The sequence below is a fragment of the Chionomys nivalis genome, chromosome 8 (assembly GCF_950005125.1).
Source record: "Chionomys nivalis chromosome 8, mChiNiv1.1, whole genome shotgun sequence".
Taxonomy (NCBI): Eukaryota; Metazoa; Chordata; class Mammalia; order Rodentia; family Cricetidae; genus Chionomys; species Chionomys nivalis.
The window spans coordinates 13,273,965-13,296,534 of NC_080093.1; the positions used below are offsets into that span (position 1 = coordinate 13,273,965).

Below are 22,570 nucleotides of genomic sequence, written 5' to 3' on the forward strand. Positions count from 1 at the left end.
CCTGTGTGAATTCTCCCTTCACCCCGGATCTGATCACTGGGTAGCTTTGATTTCTTGCATCAGCCACTAGTACATGCAGGGCTAGGCCTCTGGTACCCTGCTGCCCTGCTGCCCTGCAGCTCCTACCCAAGCCTGGTACCGTCTTTTACTCTCCGATGCCCACCTCCACCTCCACCTGGCCCTAAATATTGCCAGATCTACATAGTTTTTTCTCTTCCCTCTATTTCTCCCTTTCTTCTTTCTTCCTCCCCCGGGTCTCATGCAGCATCAAAGGATGACCTTGAACTTCTGATTCTCACGCGTCTGCCTGCTAGTGCTAGGGTTACAGGCATGATCTACCATGCCCAGTTTATCAGATCTGCACATTTTCGATGGAGACCTTCCCAGATCAAAGCCAAATAGCGGTGTCACTAGGACTAAATCTCAGGCACACAGGCATGCACACACACACACACACACACACGCACGCACGCACGCACGCACGCACACATGCATGTCACTTACGATCCTTTGCCCAACCCTGAAGGTCTTGGTCCTTCTCTGTGGTTTGCACTTAAAAAATGGGAAGCTAGCTCTTGGAAAATCATTAGAAATCAGATATTATTTTGAATCTTTTTATCTAGTGTATAATTAGATATTATTATTATATGTATATTCTATTACTAGAATACGTAGGAGTATCTAATCTTTATGTGTACACTATGCAACCTAGGGTGCTGTACAAATGAGGAAATTGCTGCATTTCATTAGTTAGGAAGTAGCGGGGCTGGGATTTGATCCCAGACATCATATAGTTCGAGTGCCCTTGATTAAGCCCACCTCTACCTACTCTTCTGTCTTGTACCCTTCTCTGACCGCAAATGCTTGATAGATGAACCACCGTCTCAGTACCTCGCCTAGAACACTGACTAGCCCAGCTCCACCGGAGGCCTGTGGGCTTCACAGACCCCAGCCTCACTCTGAGTTCATCTAGGGAGGTGGGCAGCCCAAGCTAGGAGAGGTGGCAGCAGCCCAGCTCCTGTCTCCTTGCCATGGGCTCCAGGGAGCCTTCCAAATGGTGATGCAGGCAGTCTGTGCTCATAGTCTTGGAATCCAAACACCCTGGGAAGGTTCTGGGCCCCTATGACCTCCAGGTCCCATGTGGGGGAAGGGAATGGACCTTAGACACCAAAATAGGGTGAGTGCCAAGGTTAGGACTAGGTGAGTGGGTCAGAAGGGCAGCGGCTGTGTGGGTGTGCACAGGAGGGACTGGGGAGCCTTTGACCGGCTCCAAAGCCTCTGTGTTTGCTTTGGACAGTGGAGGGCACATGCTGAGAACTGGAGTGTGTCTTGGCAAGACGATGTAGTGACAGAGCCTTCTGACCAGGGGAGGCCTGGCCCAGGGAGGCTGGCCTTTTGCTGCTCTTAAAGGCACAGCGTGTATGAGTGGGCTGCATTTCCTGTCCCTCTGTCCCTCTAGAGAGAAGCCCTGATCTGCTGTGATAATATACTATATGTAATAATAATATCTAATAGGAAGGAAATGAAGCTGAGGTCAGGGCCTTGGAGCCCAGCTGCGACCAGGTGGTGGATGCTGGTGATGTATGCCTGGACGGTCCTTCCCTCCTCGCTACATCTCCCACCTTCTCCAAGGAAAAAACGAGGGTGTGCCTGGGCACATCACAGTTCTAAAGAGGAGGAGGGGCAGAATGGAGGCATTTCTGGTATTCTGGTAGGATGGGCATCTAGTCCCCCAAAACCCAAACCATCAAAATTGAAAATGTCTGTAACTTCTTCACTACCTGGCTTCATGACACACCTTTGTCACCTGGGTATGGGCGCCTTAGGAGGCCTGTGTGAGGTGGGTAGTGTTAGCTCATGTGGGAAAGAGTTGGGGCACTGTGTTGGATATAAAAGTAAGGCCTAGAGCTCACCTAAAGGTTGCTAGGTCTCTCAGATCCCCAAATCAGAGTTGCTGCTGGTCTCAGAATCCCGGGTTTGGGCCAAGACCAAGCCCCTCCTGTTGGCCACACAGCTGTGTGCCCGGCCAGGGGCAATGGCAGAGGAGAACCTGCAAGAGTGTTCTTGGGGAGTGGTTTTTGTGACCCTAGAGCAGTGCCTGGCTCTACCAGGAACTCTATAAACATCCCAGGTGATTGACAGCACTGCGCCCCTTACTGAGGGGGACCCCCTTCCCCCCCACATCAATAATATTATTACCCTGGTATGACAGTGAGGCCTGGTCCTCTGGCGAAACCAGTAGAGTGAGGAGACTCAGGGCCTCCAGAACACATGGCAGCATCTGGAGGGTTTGGGAGGGTTCCAGAAGGGGAAGAAGGACTAGGTTCTCCCCTCCCCCACCACTGCTTTGTCCTGGGCCGAGCAGTGACCTCACAGGACTTTATTAACATCCTAATTGTATACAGCTGGCCTCACTCTGGCCCTAATGAGCTCATTATCCTCCTACTTAAGGAGGCCATTGTAGCCTGGTCACCCTGGGGACAGCAGTGGCCTGGGAGTGCCCATCACTTCCTGCCCCCTCCAGGCAGGCTCAGCCCCCTTCTGGAGAGGCTCAACCTCAGCTGCTCTCCTGCTGCTCCACTTTCTGTGTCTCTCTCTTTCCTTTTGGTCTTTTCTCTCTCTTTTCTCTAACCCCACCTCCATGTGCCAACATTGGGGAGACTCAGTTAAAATTCATTCCCAGAAACTGGCCAGACAGTTCCTGAGTTAACAGGTGGTCACTAAAGAGTACCTGTGAAGCTGGCGGTGGTGGCGCACGCCTTTAAAACCAGCACTCTGGAGGCAGAGGCAGGCGGATCTCTGTGAGTTCAAAGCCAGCCTGGTCTATAATGTGAGTCCAGGACAAGCTACAAAGCTACAAAGAAACCCTGTATAAAAAAAAAAAAAAAAAAAAAAAGGACCCGAGGTGGGGCATCTGGCTCAGAGCCTGAGTAGTTCCTTCCTGGGGTTGGTTGCACCCGGTCTTTGCCATCCACATCCCTAGCCTTAACTGAACATGTTGGACACACCTCTTGGTGTCATGTTCTCCCCCGCCCCTATGTCTGTCTGTCAGTCTCTTTCTCTCCCCCCCCCCCGCTTCACCCCCTTCTCCCCCTTTCCCCTTCTCTCCTCTCTTTCTCCTTGGTACTTGGACCAAGATAAAGGAGGCAGGCAGTTCTTGAGGGCTACCAAGCATCTTTACCTGTGACTGACCTCAGTGCTCCTGCCGGCCTTTGATTCCTGGAGAAGGAGGAGGAGCGGAAACACTGCAGGACTTTGCTCCTGTAGGTGACTCCCCAGCCTGGGCCTCTGCCCAGAAGACCAAGCTTCTCTTGCTTGTCACATCCCCACAAGGTGCTCTGTCGGTTCTCTCTGAAACAAGACCCTCTGCACTTCTCCATCAACGGCTTGGGAGTCCCTCACCTGCCCCCAGGGCCCTCTAGGTGGAGTAGCTCTCCTGCTTGTGTGGAAAGCACACTACCCCTATGCATGACTGGGGTACGGAAGCTTAGTGATCCACAACCCTTGCCACCCTGGGACCAGCTCAGCCCAGCCCCTGGTGTCTTCTCTGATTCTCCAGTCAACCTCAGGAGGTAGGCCCTATTGGTTATCAATATCAGAAGGGAGACTAAGACTCAGAAAGGTTTATTAGCTTGCCCTGGGTTGCACAGCTAGGAGATGCTAAGCCAGGATAACATGAGTGCCAGTATGCAGAGACCCAGTGTGTCAAGGAGTCCCGTGTACCCTCGAGCATGAAGCAAGCACTCTTCCTCTTTAGTGGTAAAGTCTTGGAGCTCTAGCTGAACGCCCTGCGTTTTAAGCCCTCCCTCATCTCTAAAGTGGGAAGCTAAATGACAATGACATTATTCTTCAGTGTCCTGAAAAGTAAATAAAGTGACCTCTGCCAGGAGCTGAGCATGCTTACTGTGTGTTTGGCTGTGATTGTGTAGTGCATGCAGATGCGGAACTACCTCCGTCCCATCTGTACGTGTGCCTGCCTACACATAGATGGGTGCACATGCATCACCCACCCTCCCCCATGCCCCTGTCCATTCACCTGTGCATACACAGACATTGCCGGAAAGGCACACACACTGTGGTTGTACCTGGAAGCCCCACAGGTGCTCAGGCTCATCCCATTGGCCATCCTCAGAGGTTTGGGTCCTGTTTACTCCTCACAGGACAGTGGTGACTGATGTCTGAGTCAGTGGCATCTGGGAGAGGCCTGACAGTAGCCATGGGTAGGAGGAGCAGGTGGACACATGTACCCATGTTCACCCATGCCCACCTAGGTAGGCAATGTGTTCAGCCTGCCCATCGTGGCTTTTTGGAGGTGCCCATGGCTGAGCCAGTGTTAGGCTTCTCTCTAGAACCATCATTTTACCTCGCACCAGTGGGGCCTGGGAGCTACCCAGCCCAGTCCTACACGTGTTGGGACTGGGGTAGAAGCCTGGGCTAGTGTTCCTGGGCAGTGCTGGCCACTAGGCCTGTGCTCTAAGGATGATGACAGTCTCAGCCCCAGGTCCTGGGGCCCCCTGCAAGAGAATGAAGTCCTACATTGGTGTCTAGGGCAGTAGGTGTGCGTGGGTGTGGTCAGACGCCTCAGAAGTTTCTGTCGTGTTGCATTTTAAGGAGGACCCCTAAAGACAGTGTGAGGAACACAGGAACCGCGTGATGCTCTGCCCTCTGGGTCCCACTGCCATCCATTCAGCCTTTCATTGCGTCTTTGTCCAGCCTCCTACCTAGTACAGAGCCTGTGAAGCAGAGGTAGGCCAGAGAGCCAGGCCTGCCCCATCCCTAGGAGCCTCCTTAGGAAGGGGGGCAGCAACAAGGAAACGTGCCATAAGAGAAGTTAAGAGAGAGGACAGACAGCCTCCAGGAAGAAGAGCCTGACTCCTGGGGTCACAGCCCCCTGAGACGAGGAGGAAGGTTCACACAGGAAGGAGAAGGTAGGGACAAGAATCTGGTAGACTTAGGGAGTTGCCTCCTGGGAGCTCAGATACGGACTGATCGAATGGGACTGATAAGAAAAATCCCCTAGGAAAGTCGGGGTTCTAGGCCTCGCATTGAGAAGAAACATCACCCTCAGCATCCCCCGCAAGCCCTCAGCCTAGAGAAGGGGATGCATCCTTAGCCCTGCCCAGAATGACTTAGAAGGGGGAAGATAGTCACCCAGCCTCCGTGAGACCACCAAGTTACCCGCCTTCCTGGGGCCTTGAGAAGTTGCTTTAGAGGATGCCATTGGTAATAGGGACACTTGGCATAGAAAAAGTTGGTCCTGAAAGGACCTTGGCAAAGCCTCGCCTAAACACCTGTCATAAGGAACAGTAAGAGCTGGCTTAGGACCTGAGAAATGAGCTGTGTTCTCAGGCCTGCCCCGCTGTTGGTTCCGTTTTCCTCTTCTATCTTCTTATCACCAGTCAGTCTCCTCCACCTTCCCAGGCCAAAGCCAGCTTAGGGGTGCCTAGGAGGATGCCCGCTGTGTCTTCTCAGGCTGCCCCTTGCTGCTGCCCAAACCCCTAGGCTCTGTACTGGACCCAGAGAGTCTGCCTTGAACAGAAAGGAGCCTTGGACCAGATTACGTGGAGGACAAAGGAGAGAAGGGAAGGGCAATGGGGGCAAGGACCCCTGGAGAGGTTCTGAAGACAGCCAGGAGACCCTCACTCAACCAGGGAGTTCAGATACTTTATTCCACAGCTGGGTTTTTTTGAATGAATGACTGAACAAATGAGTGTACGGACACCATGAATGAACAGGAGATATGAATGAGCCTTTATCACATGGCTCTGCTTGTCAGAGGTCACGTGAGGATGCAGTGCCCACTACTGTGATTGCGTTGTCAACACGCTTCCAGGGCAGCCGAAGTGGAAGTGCCGCCACTGACCCGTGCTGACTTGTGGGGGGGGGGACCACGGGACGGACAGACGGACAGCTGTGTGAAAGGCCTTTCAGAATCAGAAGCCACCTGGCTCCCGTGTACCAGTGGGACTAATGGGAAGAAAGATCAGAAAGATCCCAGGGGGCCGGTGCCCAGACAGAACCCACCCCACGTTTCCTCCACAGTGCATCCCGCGTGGGAGGCAAGCTATTGTTTCTGCTTCACTTTTTAATGCTTCCCTCAAATGCACGTAACACTGGGTGTGGGTCTCGGGCCCTCTGCTCAGGGGCAGGATTTGTCCTTCCTGCTGTAGTTGGTCAAGGCATGTCCCAGGTGCCCAGGTTGTCTGGCTCAGTGCCTTGCTGGCACTCCTTGCCCTCTGGCCACGCCTGCCCTCCACGTCCTAGCCCCACCCTGTCACCCCCATCTTGCAGGCATTCACAACCTGTCCTCTCTTGTCCCCTTTGCAGGCTGGTGGTTTGTGAGCACGTCTGAAGAGCAGGGTTGGGTCCCTGCCACCTACTTGGAGGCCCAGAATGGCACACGAGATGACTCAGACATCAACACCTCCAAGACTGGAGAAGGTGAGGGCCTATGGGTTCTTAGGTGGGTAATAGCTGGGTGGGAAGGTTTTCCAGGGGTCAACCCCTCCGGGGAGAACTTCCAGCTCTCCTCCCTAGGGCACCTGAACTCCTAAATAGGTTGGATTTTGCCCAAGGCCCAATGCCCAATCCCTCTGTTGGGATTCTTTCGTTGACACCAACCCACATGGTCACCTCACACGCTGGCCGGTCTTTGTCATCCCACATGTAGGGCTCTGACAGGGAAATTTCTCCTGGGTTGTGGACTTCAGACTTTGTCAGCTTTGGGTAGAGGACAGGCTTAGGGGTGGGAACTACCAGAAAGTTCTTCCCACGAAGCTTCGAGTTTCTCTCAAGAACTCCACAGAGACCTGTCTCTACTCCCAGCTCCACACTAGGCCCCTGAAGTAAAGACCTGGAGCGGTCATGTGGACATGATTCCTGCTGTGCCTTGTCTTTCCCACTCTGGACACTGACAGCGGCCCAGGCTGGCCTTTGAGCCACCTCTCACCTTCCCAGAGACTGGGGTGTTTCTCCATGCATTTCACAGAGACTGCCTCTGCCCTCTAAGCCAGCAACAGCCCAGTGAGTCTGAGCCTCCCATGTCCCAACTCCCTGCTCCTAATGCCTTCCAAATCTCCCATGGCCTGGCAGCAGGAATCCTTTCCCTAATGGTCAGTCAGTAGGAATGGTCCAGCTGGCCGTGGGTCTGAAGGCCAGAGAGATGTAGACCTGCCACCCACAGCTCAGGCCGGTCCCTCAGTCCCCCTCCTCCCTGCAGCCCAAGCCAAAATAAGCAGCTCATAAAGGGCCGATTCCTTATTCATCCTTCCCCAAGATGTTAGTTACTCTGTTGGTGGTTGGAGCCCCACCCTTCTTAAGTCGGTGCCTCATTTCAGCCCTGTGATTAGAGGAAGGACTGGGAACACATCCCTGTAACAGGACTCCAGAGCCCAGGCCCCTTGGGGAAAGCTGGGACGTTCAGACTCAGCTGTTCCCACCCTGAGTCCTTGAGCCTGTATCTGACTGGTTCTTTTGGACCTCTGAACTGGGTTCTATCCAGCCTAGCTGTAAGCCCCAGACCTTGCCCCTACCTAATGCCCTGCTCTTCGAGGCCTCCCGAGCGCTGGGATTAAAGGTGTGTGCCACCACTGCCGGGCTTCTTAAGCTTTTTAAAGAAAGCTAGCTCACCGAGCCTAGGGATGATTCTGCCCACGGTGAGCTGAGCCCTCCTCCATCAGTCACCAGTCAGGAAAATGCCCACAATGACTGCAGTCCAGTCTGGTAGAATTAGATCCCCTAATTGAGATTGGCTCAGATGACTCTGAGTGCTGTAGAGCTGACAGAGTGTGGAAGACGTTGACCCCGATGGATTAGGAGTCAGAGGGCAGCCAAGGTAGCTTCCAGGCTCACAGGTGTGTGTATTTGCATGTTCGCACCAAGAACGCTGCTGCTCTGCATGCTTCTGGGAGGACCCGTGTGCCAGCACCTATGACCACATCTTAATAGTCTCCTGCCCAGGTCTACAGAGCCTTACAGGGCCATGGAAGAACCTGGAGTGTGTCTGGGCTGGAGCCCACACTCCTAGCCTGTTGGCCTAGGCCTTTGTAAGAAGTAGGTTGCAGAGTTGGAGAAATGCCTCAATGGTTAAGATCACTGACTGCTCTTCTAGAGGACCTGGGTTCAATTCCCAGGGCCCACAGGGTAGCTCACAACCATCTCACACTCCAGTTTCAGGGAATCCGGTGCCCTCTTCTGCCATTGGTGGACATACATGCATACACATAAAATACAAAATAAAATAAAACTCTTTAAAAAAAGAAAAGGAAGAGGGAGGAGGTTGCACGGGCCACTCTCCTCACAGGGCAAGCAGATATTCTCAGACGGTTTTACTGAATTTTGGCCCAGGTGTGTGTGGACAATGTCACTTTTATTCTTTCTACCAGCTCATCACCCTCTCCAGAACTAGGCAATCTGGCAGCTTCCTTTGGTGCCGGCAAGCTGGCACCCTGGGACCCTGACCCAGGGTTCATACCCTTAGGAGTCACATAGGACAGCAAAGCCTGGGGAGCCAGACCCAGGGCGGAGAGTACATGAGAGCTCGGTGCCTACCTGCGAGGGAATGGTAGGGGGCGAGGTGTAATCCAGGCGAAAGGGTCTGGTCGCGAGCAGTCACGGGAGTTGTAGTCATTGTCATCAGAAACAGAAAAGGATAGCATAAGGGAACAGAGCCTATAGTATCTGCCCATGTGCGGGCTCATTAACAAACCTTTCCCAGGCCAGGACCTGGCATTGTGTAAGGCTCCCGGGGACACACCGGTACAAGGCTAAGTCATCACCCTCAACAGACCCCACCTAGTGGGAACAAACAAGAAAGCAAAGATATAAGTCAACTTACATCAACAGAGAGAGCTCTGACCCAGCAGGGAAGAGCTCCCTCATCCCCATTTCCCCTGGCTCCCTTCTTCCCTCACATGGTGCCTGGCCATGGTGACAAGTTGGCAGTCATGCTTGGTGACTGGATAGCAACACTGTCCAGAACTCGGGGAGCAATGGTCCCTCCATCTCCGGGGTCTGTTGTGGAGGGTCTTCCCATCTCTAAGGAAGCAGAACCCTCAATCCTCTAGTCTACCCCTAGATTTGGCTGAGGGACTTGTTGGAAAGTGTCTGGGTATGCTGACAGGACCACCCGTCAGATCTTTCCTCATCCAGCTAGGGGGTGCCCCTTGGTTCACCCGGCAGTGAGGACACATCTCCCTCTCTCCTCCCCTCCGCCATCCTCTCTCATCCGCATCTCCATTCTCTCCGCCGGTTTGGTTCGTGTGGGCCGTGGGCACCATCACCATCTATCACACCAGTGTCCAAGAGACGTAAAGCCCACCTGCGGCGCCTGGATCGCCGGTGGACCCTGGGCGGGATGGTCAACAGGCAGCACAGCCGAGGTGACCACAGGCGCCTGCCTCTCCTCCCTGCAGCTGCTCCTCTCACTAACACCCCCTCCTTTGCCTGCTCTGCTCTCTGCCTGTGGTCTCCTGACTCACCCGGAACTGGCCAGACTTTTTTCCTCATTCACTTGCAGCTCAGACTGGGGACAGGGCCTTACTTGGGAATTGATCCGAGTGGCAGAAGGGGCAGCTCTGGCTTGCTAGTGCCCTGGGCATTGGGATTTGGGGCTTGATGATGAGTTTATATGTTCCTTGGAAGGGAAGAGAGGCATGAGGGAGGTCCCTGGGTCTCAGAGGAAGGCCATCCCTGTCCTGGGTACCGCGTATTAAAGAGATTATAGCTTCCTGTTCCTGTCCTTTATTCCTGCCTTCTGCTAAGAAAGACTCCCTCAGCCTACAGCCCTTCTCCATTTGAACCTAGAAGGGCACAGAAGCCAAAACCATCATGGTACCAGAGCATTCCCCAACCAACAGTGACAAGGGGCCATCCCTCAGCAGAAGCACTGACCTCCAGGATCTTAAGAGGAGGGAGCTCAGTCAAGGCGACAGGAAGGCCCTGAGCTGACTCCCTAGCTGACATCTGCTGATTCAGGGCTGTGTGGCCCAGACCCTTCCCAACATCCAGGGATTTGTGGGAAGGGTGAGGAACAGGAGGGATGGCCTCTGGATGCACCCCTAAACATCTGCAGCCCTTCATGCTGGTGGGTGGTCAGCATCTCCTGTTCCCCAGAGAGGAAAGCAGAGCAGCTGGGAGCTGAGATGGATATATAGTGAACACAGGCCTTTGGAAAACAGGGGTACCCCATGACTCAACCTCAAAGCCTGTCCCCAGTTGACAGTGCATTGCAGTATCTTTCCCAAGACTCAGGCTACAGAACGTATGGACTTCAGGGTGGCCACCGCCAATGGCTGACTCAGAGCATTGGCTATGAAGAACCCAGCTTGTCCTGAGGCAGGACTTAACGTGGACCTTGGGGGCTGATGCAGGCGGCCTGTGTTGGAGAAGCAGCAACAGGCTGCATTTAAAGCAGAAGCCACCCTAAAACCAGGAGGGAGGGGACAGCTCTAAGATGCTAGGGTGGAACACGGCCTCCAGCTCTGCAAAGACAAGTAGGATGCAGGCCTAGAATCCCACAAGAGAGACAAAGGTTTGGCATGTTTGCGTACCATCGCTTGCTGAGTCCAAACATGCCTTTGCCTGCATGATCACACAGATGCACTGAGACCAGAGACAGGCCCACACAAGGGCCCGAAGCTACAGGTGTGGCTAGTACCGTCATATCTGAGCCCACCCCAGCTGTGCATCCACAGTCTTGTATACACAGCCTCTCGTAGACAGTAATTCCAGGAGTGCCACCACACCTAGGCCTGGCTACATGTCGCTGGTTTACGTAGTCACAAGTAGATTTTGCATACACCTAATGGCTCTCTGTCACCTCAGCATGTCACTGGAGCAATACCCACAACTAACGCGTACACATAAGGAACCATACTTCTGCAGTCACCTATACGCAAGCCAAGACAAGCCATAACTTCATGTTCATTATCACACACTTCCCAGCCCTAGTCCTGTGAATCAGGCAGCCAAGGAGGGCTTGCAGGGAGCTGGCTGGTGGGCCCCACACTGCAAGTAGTGGAGCTGGAGGAGAAAGTCAGCAGAGGGTCATCGAGTAACTAGATCAGAAAAGTCAGTGTTTCCCGGAGCCTCTATCCCCCATCTTAGCTGGCCAGGCCTTTGGAATCAGAGACCTCTCTAGTGGAGGAGTTGAAGGGGCCAGGAGGGGAACAGAGAGACTGCTGACAGAGGGGAAAGTGCTTGGAAAGAGGAGGCTTCTGCGGTTTGGAAACTACAGGGATTCCAGCCCCTGCCTCCCAAACTGGGGCAGGCTGTCCACCTCCCCCAGCCTACTCACCCACCGGCCTCCTGGCCGGCCGTCATTCACCAGGGCAGGAGTGCCGTCATCTCTGCACGCTCTGATCATAGAACCCAGGAGCCCTGACCAGCCCCCAGCCACCTCAGTCTTCCCTCAACCCTATCTCTTAAAGGGGACTCTCTTCCAGAGACCACCTGCAGACTCACTACCTATAGAGACCATTTTCCATCTGTCTGAGCGTTCTCTTGTCTAGACATTGACCATGGGGGTCTATGGCCAGGTCCAAAAAAAGGAGGGACTGGTCTGTGCTTATCCGCAGCTCACCTGTAAGATAGATGGCCCAAGACCCAAGTCACCTTACGTCAGCCAAAGGTGGCTTACATCTCTGTCCCTGGCTGAACAGAGCTGAAAACCACCTGTGTAAAGAGGCAGGCAGGGAGAGATGGTCAGGAACCGGGGTTTGAACTCCCCTCTGGAGTCCTGCACGGAGCAGACAGAACAAGCCTCTGTGCTGTTTAGAATTTTAACTGAGAGAGCATGACATCCTCGCAGTGCCCCCAAGCACAGGGCCTTTTGCAGACGCAGCTAGCTTCACTGCCCAGAAACAATTATCCGTGGCTGTGCCCCCTGCCCCAAGTGGCTGGCCATGGACTCCGCCCACCACACATACTTAAAAGGCTGCTGTGGCCAGCCTTGGCATCCGAGAGGCTGGACACATGGTCAAGGCCCTGTTCTCAGCCATGGGGCAGGGCAGGCTCCTCTGATCTTCCCCTAAGAAGGACCGTCATTTTTCTCTTCAAAAGCAACCTTGCCTAGGAAAACTTTCCCGATAGCTTCCTGCTTGAACCACAGGCTTTTAAAAATAGCCCGGCCGAACAAAGGCAAAATGTGGAGTCCAGGCCACGCCTCCCTGGACCTCAGGCCCTGCGTTTCCAGACCTGGCGCTGTCCCTTAGCCACTGCCCAGGCCAGGGTTTACCGTGCCCCATTGGAAAATGGAGCAGGGTTGGCCTCGAGCCTGTGGAACTTCTCCAGGGCCCTAGTCAGAATCTGGCTGGGCAGGTTCTCAGGCAGTGTTGGCAGCACTCCTGGGCAGGGCAGGGATGGAATCTGCAGGCCTTGAGCAGAGCCCTCCTCAGCTGGTGCCGAGAAAGGCCTGTGGTAAAAGGGAGCCCAAGGAAGAGCCTGTGACCATCACCCACCTTTTGCTTTTGGGCAGCCTTTCAAGTATGGCCTGTGATCTGTCAGCTCCATCCCTGCAACCTGGCAAGACAGTTGTCTCTCCCAGAGGGAAACGCTGTCTGCCCCCCCCCCCCCCCCCCCCGCACAGGGCTACAGACAGCACCCTGATAATCCAGGGGAGAATGAGCAGATGGCCCTCCCACAGCAGGACGTTGGTGTGGCAGCTCTCTCCTAATCCCCAGAGCCACCCAGAGGCTGAGGCAGGCTGTCCAACAAGGTCCAGCGAAGGAGTCCAGGGAGTGGGTATTGCAGCCCAGAGCCAGGAGCAGCAGGCGGCTCCCAGGCCAGGCTCCTGCTATTTTGAGCTCCCAAGCAAGCCTCCCACTCAGTCCCTACTCATCCTCTCTTTCCTCCTCACTGATAGAGTCCCAGCCTCTACTTGTAAGAGCCTCTAGTGTTGTGTGCTGGGTACCATGGCGACCTCCATAGCACACAGCAGGATTCAGGGCGATCCTCCTGAGGGTCTTCTTCCAGTGAGGGAGGGTGCAGCATGTTCCTCCCTGGGCCCCACGCCATCCTATAGTCAGTCCTGTAAAAGGCAGGTGGCCTCAACCAGTCAGTTGCAGGTTGGTTCACCAGGAGGGCTTCCTGAAGATAGGCATGGACCCCAGCAGACATGGGCGTCTGAGCAGAGGTCCTTAGGGATGTCCAGGGAGGTGCCTGCTGCTCAGCCTTCCCACCGAGCTCTCTGCAGGATTCCAGTGCTTTGGGAAAACCTGGAGGTGACCCCGAAGGGGAAGACACACAAGGAAAATAGAGTATGCGGTTCTCCTGGAGGGACCGGTGGGGGCCGGGGCACAGTCACAGGACTTTAAAAAAAACCATAGCCTCTCCTGTCGAGCTTCCTCCCTGGACCATTCTAGGGCAGATGCTTGGTCTGCTGTGTCTTGGGTAGGGCTGGGATGCTCACGGGGCATCCTTGAAAACATTTGTAAGTCAGACTGCAGGGGAAATTAAGAGGTTTACAGGGCTGGAATCTTGAGTGAGTACAGGTGGGGATGTGCCATGTTTTGAGGCGAGAGGTGCTAGGGTTCCCAAGGCATTCGGGAGACGCCTAGCAGTGGCCCTGAACTATTATTGTCTTAGACCCTAGGAAAAGCAGATTCTCCCAAACTCTGGGCCCCTGCACCCTGACTAGGAGACCCTGCTTTCCTGCTGCCTAAGGCTTTGCTAGGCTCCCCGGAATCCTGCCTGGCTTTAGCTTATCCTAGGACCAGCAGTGACCCCTAACCCAGTGACCCTTCCTCCACTCTGAGTCCTGCTCCTTCTTCTTCTCTGGAAAAGCCAGTGCTGGCCCATGTTAGTAAGCAGCTTAACAAGACTAGGCCGGGGCGGAGGGAATGGGAGGCAGGATCTGCACCACGGCGTCAAATAACTGTCTTTCTTGCTCCCCAACCCACTCACAGAAGAGAAGTATGTCACCGTGCAGCCCTACACTAGCCAAAGCAAGGACGAGATTGGCTTCGAGAAGGGCGTCACCGTGGAGGTGATCCGGAAGAACTTGGAAGGCTGGTGGTACATCAGGTAGGAGCCTACCTCCCGGGCAACAGAGCTCAGTGGCCGATGGCAGGTGGATTCTAAAGACAGCTGTGTGCCGGCCGGCTCTGCTCGGCCCGCTGATTGTCTCCTGGGACCTGAAAGCACAACCTGAGCCCCAGCCAGGAGGGCACAGGAGCCAGCTCAACCCACAGGCAGCGTTGTGGTCTCTCACCATGCACCTGCCAAGAGTTCGGCCATCTGAATGTTGTTTTCTGAATCTCCCTTGGCTGCCTGACCGGCTCTTCAGCTGAGACACCCTGAAGCCCCAGCCTCCACAGGCCCTGCTGAGCCCCAACAGGCTGCCTCTGTTGCTCACAGTTCAACACTGAAGGCCCCAGACTTAGGCCTCTGGCATCCATGTTCCTGGTGGGTGCAGGCCATTGCACTCTGCCTTCTCTCCCTCCCTTGCCTAAGAGCCTAATGAAGTTCATTTGGGTGTACGTCTGGAGAATAAGCTAAACTCCGTGGGGCTCATTCTGCTGTCACCAACCCTAGACCTGCCTTAAGCGTGTTTGTGTTTGCAAAGTTTCTTTGGAGCGGTTCAGCTGTAGGGGATTTGCTCAGCTGCTTGCAACCCAGCTAACAACAGTCCCCCATGTAAGCTATGGGGACAGCTGCCTCAGTTCCCCACACCCTAAGTCTTTCTGTGGTCTGTCTGTGCATGTATTCGTGCAACAGTGGCTCAGAACACAGCAGAGCTTGGGATCTTAAAGCTACATCCATGCTGCAGAGGGGTAACTGAGTCTTAGTGTGAGCTGAGGGGACAGTGCCACCCCCTCACCCTTGCCCTAGTACCTGTCAGTCTGAAGGACTGAGATGTACCTTTCCATCCTGTTAGGTGGCGTTGGCCTGTGCACTTACACGTGGCTTATCCAAAGCAGTCACCCGTGGTCTTTCATGTTCTCTAAGCAATGGAAGCTGGAGCCAAGTGCAGATCCATCAGCCACAAGCCGGACTTGGAAAGGCTAACTAACGTAGCCCATATGGCTGCTGGCTGACGTGTGTTTGCCTATATATAAGTGATCCACACAGCTGCTTTTTTACATTTTGGGTTTTCTGTTGTTTGTTGTTTGAGTTTTTAAGATAACAAATAGCATCACTCTGGCCTACTTCTAGTCAGCTACTGTCCTGTAGCTCGATTCTTCCTAGCCAGTGAGGACTTGAATTCAGAAGGACCCTAATGATCCCATTCTACCTTAAGAAAGTTGCCAGATACCCCCTTAAACATGCTATTTCCCAACATTCCAAGCTGAGTGTTGATCCTTATTTCCTGTCTTTCTTTTCCTCTCCCAGCCTTACACACACACACACACACACACACACACACACTCCTACACATTCCCATTCCCTCTGCAGCCTGCATCTCCGGAGTCAGTCCTGCTACAGAGCTGGGAAACAGCTGTGCGGAAGTTGGGCCCAGACACACAGCCACCCCTGATGCCGCGCATCGCTCTGCCGGCTGTATCCTGTAACACAAAGCCTGGAGCGTATGGAACACAAAGGGCTGTGAAATGGGACCCTGCAGCCATGACTGTCTCCCCGCAGCCCGTCCTTATTCCTCTGCTGCTGCCACATAACAAGATACTAGCAAGATGTCTTCAGCTTTTTCCGAGCTTTAAGAACCCCAGGCTCTGGAAAGTGTTACACACTTCCCCTCAGGCCCCTCTGCTACCTCTGCCTTGCCCTTCTTAGCCTTGGCTACAGCCATAGAAAGGTCAGGCACATTCACTCACTGTTCCCCTCCATCCTGGACATTCTCTGCTTCTGTTGGTTCAACACACAAGTTGGGTGCAACCTGCATGTACCCCCCAGTGATATGGATGTGAGGACCCACCTCCTGCCTGAACTTCTGCGTTCCTTTTCTCCTACCTAAGGTCACATCAGGAAGGGCAGTAGGGGTTGTGGGACATCTGGCCTGTCAGTGTTACTCTAGAGAGCCAGCTGTGTCCCAGGGAGCAGATGGGGACATTGCAACCCAGAGTTGGAAGCACTGTCCAGTTTGTGCTGGGCCCGGAAGCAGGCTCCCTGTGGATTTGGGTAAAGGCTCAACACCATGTGGGGAAGAGGGAGAAGTTGTTTTAAAAATGTCAACGAATCACCAAAAATTAAGTCAGCCCTGTCATTTGCCTTTAGCCTTTGTTATGAGCTTTTGGTTTGCTTGGATTAGGTTTGGTTTCGCCATAACAATGGTTTGAATTTTATCCAGCTTTATGCTTTCATCTGTATTTATTTTTTATATTTGCAGCTTTAGTTAGAAAGGTTTTCCAACCCCCAAGATTACATAAATTTGTTTTTTTAAACACACACACAAAGTCTTGTGTATAGTCCTGGCTGGCCTGGTACTCCCTGTCTAACCTAAACTGGTCAGATTTAAGGCGGTCCTCCTGCCTCAGCCTCCTAAGTGGTAAGACTATAGATGTGAGCCGCTGTGCCTGGCTCTTCCTTTCCTCCCTCTCCTTACCATGTGATAAGAAACTAGATCTCACTCCTTTGTTTCTCCTAATTGCTCTTAACTCACCCATTGCGTGGTTTGTGTTTGCCCCACAGCGTTGAAAGGTTACATTTGTGGACTTACTCTGTGAACTTGATCTGTCCACCGTCCCTCCAGCAGGACTCGACCCTCCCCCACCCGGTGGTGCTCACTACATCCCCACCCCACTTTGTTTTGTCACAAAGTCTCTTGTACCCAAGCTGGCCTGCGTGACTGAGGATGGCCTTGAACTTCTGCCCAGCCCCCTCTGCCTCTGCCTCCAGAGTGCTGGGCTTCTAGGTGTGTGCTTCCAAGCTTGTCCACAGAGTGCTAAGGCTTAAAGTCTACCTCTTTCCTTTGGTGAGTCTTACTCTCTAGCCCAGCCTGACCTAGAGCTTAAAAATAAAAATGGAATTCTCTTTCTCTTTTTAATCTTTGAGACTTTTGTACATGGAAACATGTATATTGATGTATTTTGACCAGCCCCCCCTTTCTGCTCCCCACAGGCACCCCCAGCACTCCCCATTCCTCCCTTCGTGTCCTCTCTCTTCTTGTGTGTGTGTGTGCACACGCGCACACACGTATAATCCACTGGGTTCCGTCAGTGCTGTCGTGTTGATCTGTCTTGGACAGGTAACTGTAGCTACTGTGAGTTCCTAGATGCGGTAGCCTTGTCGAGTCCAGAAAACAGCATTTCCCAACATTCCTCCTCACCCTCCAGCTCAGTATTCTTTCCACTCCCTCTTCCGTGATGTCCCCTGAGAAGGAGGATAGGAGGGGATGATACGGATATCCCATTGAGGGCAGAATATTCAGTAGTCAGTTATTCTTAGCGTTAAAATGGTTGAAACCGGTTGTGAGTCTGCACTAACTGCTGACCGCCGCAGAGAGAAATGCTTCTCCAGCCAAGGTTGAGGTGTGGCGCAGGCCTTAAATCCAATCCCAAAATGGTTGCTTTCCCGGATTCGTCCTAGAACCTCCGATCCTCCTGCCGCGTCCTTGTGACTGTTGGGCATGAAGCACCACCCTCCACAGTAGTCTTTATAGATATCCTCCTTTGGTCTCAAGGTATCCATTCTTCTAGATTTGCTTGACAAGCTGCTGCATCCCTTTGTCTTACAGAAAAAGTTGAACTCTTAGAGAAACAGGTTAACTGGGTGAGAAGCATCCTTTGCGTGTGCCGCTTTTCTCTCTAGTCTGCTCCCTTCCTGTGAGGAATGGGATTGTCCGTGCCACATCCACATTTCACTCTTCTCTCTGGAATTACCCCCAGCGTCTTGGGTCGTATAGTCGCGGGCCACTGTGAAGTCTACCTTTTGGGCTGAATGATGTTGAAGAACCCTAATTTTAAGGTCCTATATTTGCCTGAGGGCAATAGCTCAGTGTCCAGTATCTTTCTCATGGACCCCAGCTCTGGTTCCCTCTGGATTAGCAGAACTGCCAAGCCTCTAGCAGATCATGAGAGAAAAGGCCCTGCTAGGAGGTCAAACCGAGACTGAGGCCCGGGAGCAGAAGGGGAAGACAGATACGAGGGCTTTAATGACGGCGAGGTCCTTCCTCTCACAGATATCTAGGCAAAGAGGGCTGGGCGCCAGCGTCCTATCTGAAGAAAGCCAAGGATGAGCTGCCAAGCCGGAAGAAGAACCTGGCGGGTCCCGTGGAGATCATCGGAAACATCATGGAGATCAGCAACCTGCTCAACAAGAAGGCGTCTGGGGACAAGGAAGTTCCGGCTGATGGCGAGGGACCGGAAGCCCCCATCACCAAGAAGGAGATCAGCCTGCCCATCCTTTGCAATGCCTCTAACGGCAGCGCCTTGGGCGTCCCCGAGAGGACCACATCGAAGCTGGCCCAGGGCTCCCCAGCCGTGGCCAGGATCGCCCCTCAGAGGGCTCAGATCAGTAAGCAACTGAAGGCCCCAGGTCCTCCCACAGAGCTCCTACGGAGTGGGTGGGCATGGGTGCAGTGGAATCCAGGTGCTACCTGGGACCTCCATGTCATTTTCACCTGGAGCTACAGTCTGGCTTCTGATTGTCAGCGGGCCCCGTGCTGGTCACAGAGTGGAAAGGGCCCGGGGGTGTGACTGGCTGTGTTCCTGCAAGCTGCTGCAGGTGCATGGCAGGAGAAAGCAGGCTGCTGCCTCCCCTCCCTAGGGATGAATCAGGGGTGGCTATTTAGTAGTGGAACAGACCCCAAGGCTTTAGAAAGCTAGATAATCGGAATGCAGCTGATTTAACAAGCCCACAGGCCCCTGAGTTTGTGATCCTCTCTGCAGGCCTGCTTTGTGAGACAAAAGATGTGGAAGGGGGCTGGCAAGATGGCTCGGTGTGTAAGGGTGGTTGCTACTCAAGCCTAATCTGAGTTCGTTCCCTGGGACAGGCGTTGGGGGAAGGAGAGAACTGACTCCCTAAGGCTGTGGCACACATGCCCATCCCCCACCTGCATTCACAGTAAATTACTAAAGCCCATCTGTCCTCACCCCCCCACACACACCTCTGGCCCAGAAACGCTTTTGATATTATTGGGGACAGGGGTGACACAGTTTCTTTTTGTGTCCAGCCCAGTAATCTGGAGGAAACTGGTTTGGGTTTGGGTTATATTGTTTGTTTTGTTTGTTTGTTTGTTTGTTTAATACATAGCTCTTGATTGTCAGCACTCTGGCGCGTGAAGAAGCCTTTACTAGGCAGGACTTTGGTCTGGCCTTGTGCTGCCTTCAGAGGACTTAGGACTAGTGAACAAAACATGGATGTAGTTCCTGCTTCTGCTGGAAAAATCTCATAAATCCATGCAGCCTTTACCTTGAAAACTGCCTGCCTGCGGCATCTGTAGATTGGTGTACCTGTCGTTTGGGGGGCGGGGGTGTGGGTCCTTCTGAAGAACAGGCAAAGAAGCCTAAAGGTCCCATCATTCCTACAGTGACTTAGAATACAGGGTCTTTAATAACTGACATTTCAAGTATCCAGAGTGGATCCCATCAGGAAAGGTAGCAGGTGTAGGCACTGTTGTCCACTGGGGTTCTTAAAGCTGTGGATTTTCTTCCAGGCTCCCCAAACCTGAGGACAAGGCCGCCCCCGCGCAGAGAGTCCAGCCTGGTATGTGAACTGTCTCTTCATGTCCTCTCTGGGGTGACCCGTACCCTTACTTAGTATGTGGACTGTCTCTTCATGCCTTCTCTGGGGTGACCCGCACCCTTACTTAGTTGATACCTTTCTAAGCAGAGCCTGTTGCCCAGGGGTCTGAAGACCCTGTTGGGTTTCTGTCTTTGCAGGGCTGGGGACAGGGGCAGAAGCCTGCAGATCCCAAGCCTCCCTGGAGCATAGCCAGACAGTTTGTAATCGGAAATGCACTGCACTCCAAAGCTAAATAAATCCATCCCAGCCACTGCACTGGCAGACATAAACATTTAGACTGGCCAGCAGGAGTGTCCAGTAGGGCATTGCCAGGGGCTAGAAACGGGACTGCTGGCCACGATGGCCCAGAAGCCTTACAGCTCTCTCAGGACTATCCAGTGACGGTGGTGGGCTCGACAGCCTAGAGGGTAAGGGGCAGACCAGTGCTATCCTCCAGGAAGGAGCATGGAACCACAAGACCTGGCTCATGGAAGGTAGACACTGTGAGGTCCTTGGCTCTTGAGTGGGTGGAGTTTCCCAGCCACTGCCGTCTCAGGCAGGGAGATGTGTAAGTGGGAGCTTGGGAAGCAGTAACGTTGGTGACAGGCTGAGAGTACTAAACAAAGGCCTGTTAGGGGTGAGGGACTGGGGTGGGGTCAGCTGGATGCAATGGAAGGCAAGCTGCGGGTCTAGGGTGTAGCTCGGTAGCAGAGTGCTTGCTCAGCATGCACGAGACTAGACTTTGGGGGACTGTCCCTAGAGTACCTGGAAGGGGAAATTGGAGCCTGGCATAGATTCCATTTCTGACACAGGAACAAAGAAAGACCCTTTGCAGATCACCTACCCTCCGAAGTCCTCAGTTTGCTTTTCCGAGAGAGAACAGTCACGAGGATGGGATACAGTGGTGGATTTTAGGACTGGCAGCCGGGTTTCCCTTTCCCATGTGGCTGTTGGGTGGCACTACCTGGTTACTCTACACGGGACAGATCCCTACATCACAACTGGCTGCATGTTACTGCAGTGGCGTCTGCCCATCCGTGGGCATTGGAGGCCCTTCCTACATGGGAGGATGGGCCCTCTGGCCATGAGTATTTTGTGACCTAACCATGAGCCCCTCTGAAATTTCTCTTTTTTTAATCCTGGGTTTTTTGCATCTGCGCAATGGATTCTCCGTTTCTCCTTTTTATTTGAACCCCAGCTAATTATTTTCAGACAGCCTTGACTTTGGCAAGGACAGACTCATTCCTTCAACATGTACAAATGCAAGCTTGCTGAGGGAGGGATGCTGGTGCCAGTTAGCTGAATCCCACCCTGTCCGGGTACGGGAGGGCTGAGGCATGGCTGACCGAGCCAGCTTCCACGTGTGGCTATACACGCAAGCACGGGGGCAGAGGAAGTTGGCTGATTGTCTGCCCCCATAAACCATCTTTCTCCCATCCCTCCCTCATAGTGACAGCTCAGCTTAGACCTGAGCCTTGAAGGGTAAAGAAAGAAACAGGGTTCCCGGGGTGCTGACCGACAGCTGCACCCCACCTCCCTGGACCGGAAGTTACTGCATTATCTCAGTAATCTTCAGAATCCCGTTCTTAGTTCTAGTTTACAGAAGAGGAAACTGAGGCTCGGAGTAGTTGCATCTTCTAGGTCTGCCTTCTGCACCACGGCTGCCCTCCCCCCAGTCTTTTCAGCTTCTTTCTGTTTACCCTTTAATATAAGGCAGAGAGTACATCCCTTTGTGGTTAGTGTCTGCCAAGCTGGCTTTCCACGCTGCTTACGCTGGCTGCCTGAGAGCAGCATCCATTAGGTGCACAGAAAATGACGGTTAAGAGAAAAGAAAAAGAATGTGGGCCAAATGTCCTAAGTGTCCTTAAATGCCACCATGAGAAAAGTCGTGTCCCGGCATCGAAAAGGCATATAGGAGTTCTGGAATAATCTGCCTGCTTTCTGAAACAGAAATCTGCATTCTGCTTAGGGCATCAACAGGCTAACCCCCCCCACAAAGACTCCTCCCCAACCAGCTGCCCCCTGGACTCCTACTTCCCTATCCTGGGGATTGTTGGCTCCCTCACCCTCTTCTCCATCAGTGGTCCCCTTGGCTTAGGAGCCACCCTTGGACATATAAATGGCAGTTTCCCTGCTTTTCTAGAGTGATTCTTCTGTCTCTTCTTTTCCAACTTGGGGCCCAACTATTGCCTTTCTAGTGAGCATCCCAAGAGATCAGACTCCTCCTAGGTGTGTGTATGTGGGGGGGGGGGGAGGGGCGGGGAGCTGAAGCCTAAGTGACAGCTGCCTTCAAAGCCAGCTGCTATCCACCATTCCCCGGCCTTGGTACTCACTGCTCTGATGAACTGCATTTGCTCACTGATTGTTTCTCCTTTAGGGGTTCCAGCTGCCAAAGCCACCAGAGCCCCCTTCTGTTGAGGTAGAGTACTACACCATTGCTGAATTCCAGTCTTGCATTTCTGACGGGATCAGCTTTCGTGGTGGACAGAAAGCTGAGGTGAGCCTTCTTTTGACCAAGGACCTGTTTCACATTTTATAGTATGTCTTATTGGCAAGGTTTCTGAGAGTCAGGCAGGACAGATACAGAAACGAGCCTCCTGGCCATGGGTACACAACCAAAGCTAGAGCCCAAGACTTGGGCTTCTGCCCCTCACTTGACTGAGCGCGAAGAGCCTCCAGATGAAGTGCTGCTGAAGGCGTGTGAGCTGCAGGGATGGAACAGTTTGCTTCATTAGGAATGTTTTATTTGGGGGGATGGATGCACACACACACGCATGCCACACATGCACTTGGAGATCAGAGGACAATATTGTATACCAACCCAAGAACTCCTAATGAGATTTTGTTAGCTTTTATGGACATTGAGACGATGCTCTGCAGGGAAGATCTGGTCTCAGGCCTATACCTCCCAGTCTGATTTATGCCTGTCCCCAAGAGACCCTTTTGAGGGGTA

At 53.3% G+C, this 22,570-nt stretch overlaps 1 protein-coding gene across 4 annotated transcripts in view; it reads left to right on the forward strand.

The window, feature by feature from the left end:
* Sh3pxd2a (SH3 and PX domains 2A) overlaps positions 1–22,570 on the forward strand; it is a 207,517-nt gene that overhangs the window by 175,662 nt on the left and 9,285 nt on the right. For 2 of the 4 annotated variants that reach the window (XM_057778865.1, XM_057778866.1), the window contains 6 exons: positions 6,328–6,441; positions 9,297–9,380; positions 13,905–14,022; positions 18,074–18,408; positions 19,550–19,599; positions 21,995–22,114. In XM_057778865.1, coding sequence (XP_057634848.1) covers positions 6,328–6,441; positions 9,297–9,380; positions 13,905–14,022; positions 18,074–18,408; positions 19,550–19,599; positions 21,995–22,114 — 821 coding nt within the window. The remainder of the gene's footprint in view (positions 1–6,327; positions 6,442–9,296; positions 9,381–13,904; positions 14,023–18,073; positions 18,409–19,549; positions 19,600–21,994; positions 22,115–22,570) is intronic. The other 2 variants (XM_057778867.1, XM_057778868.1) reach the window with 1 other exon arrangement.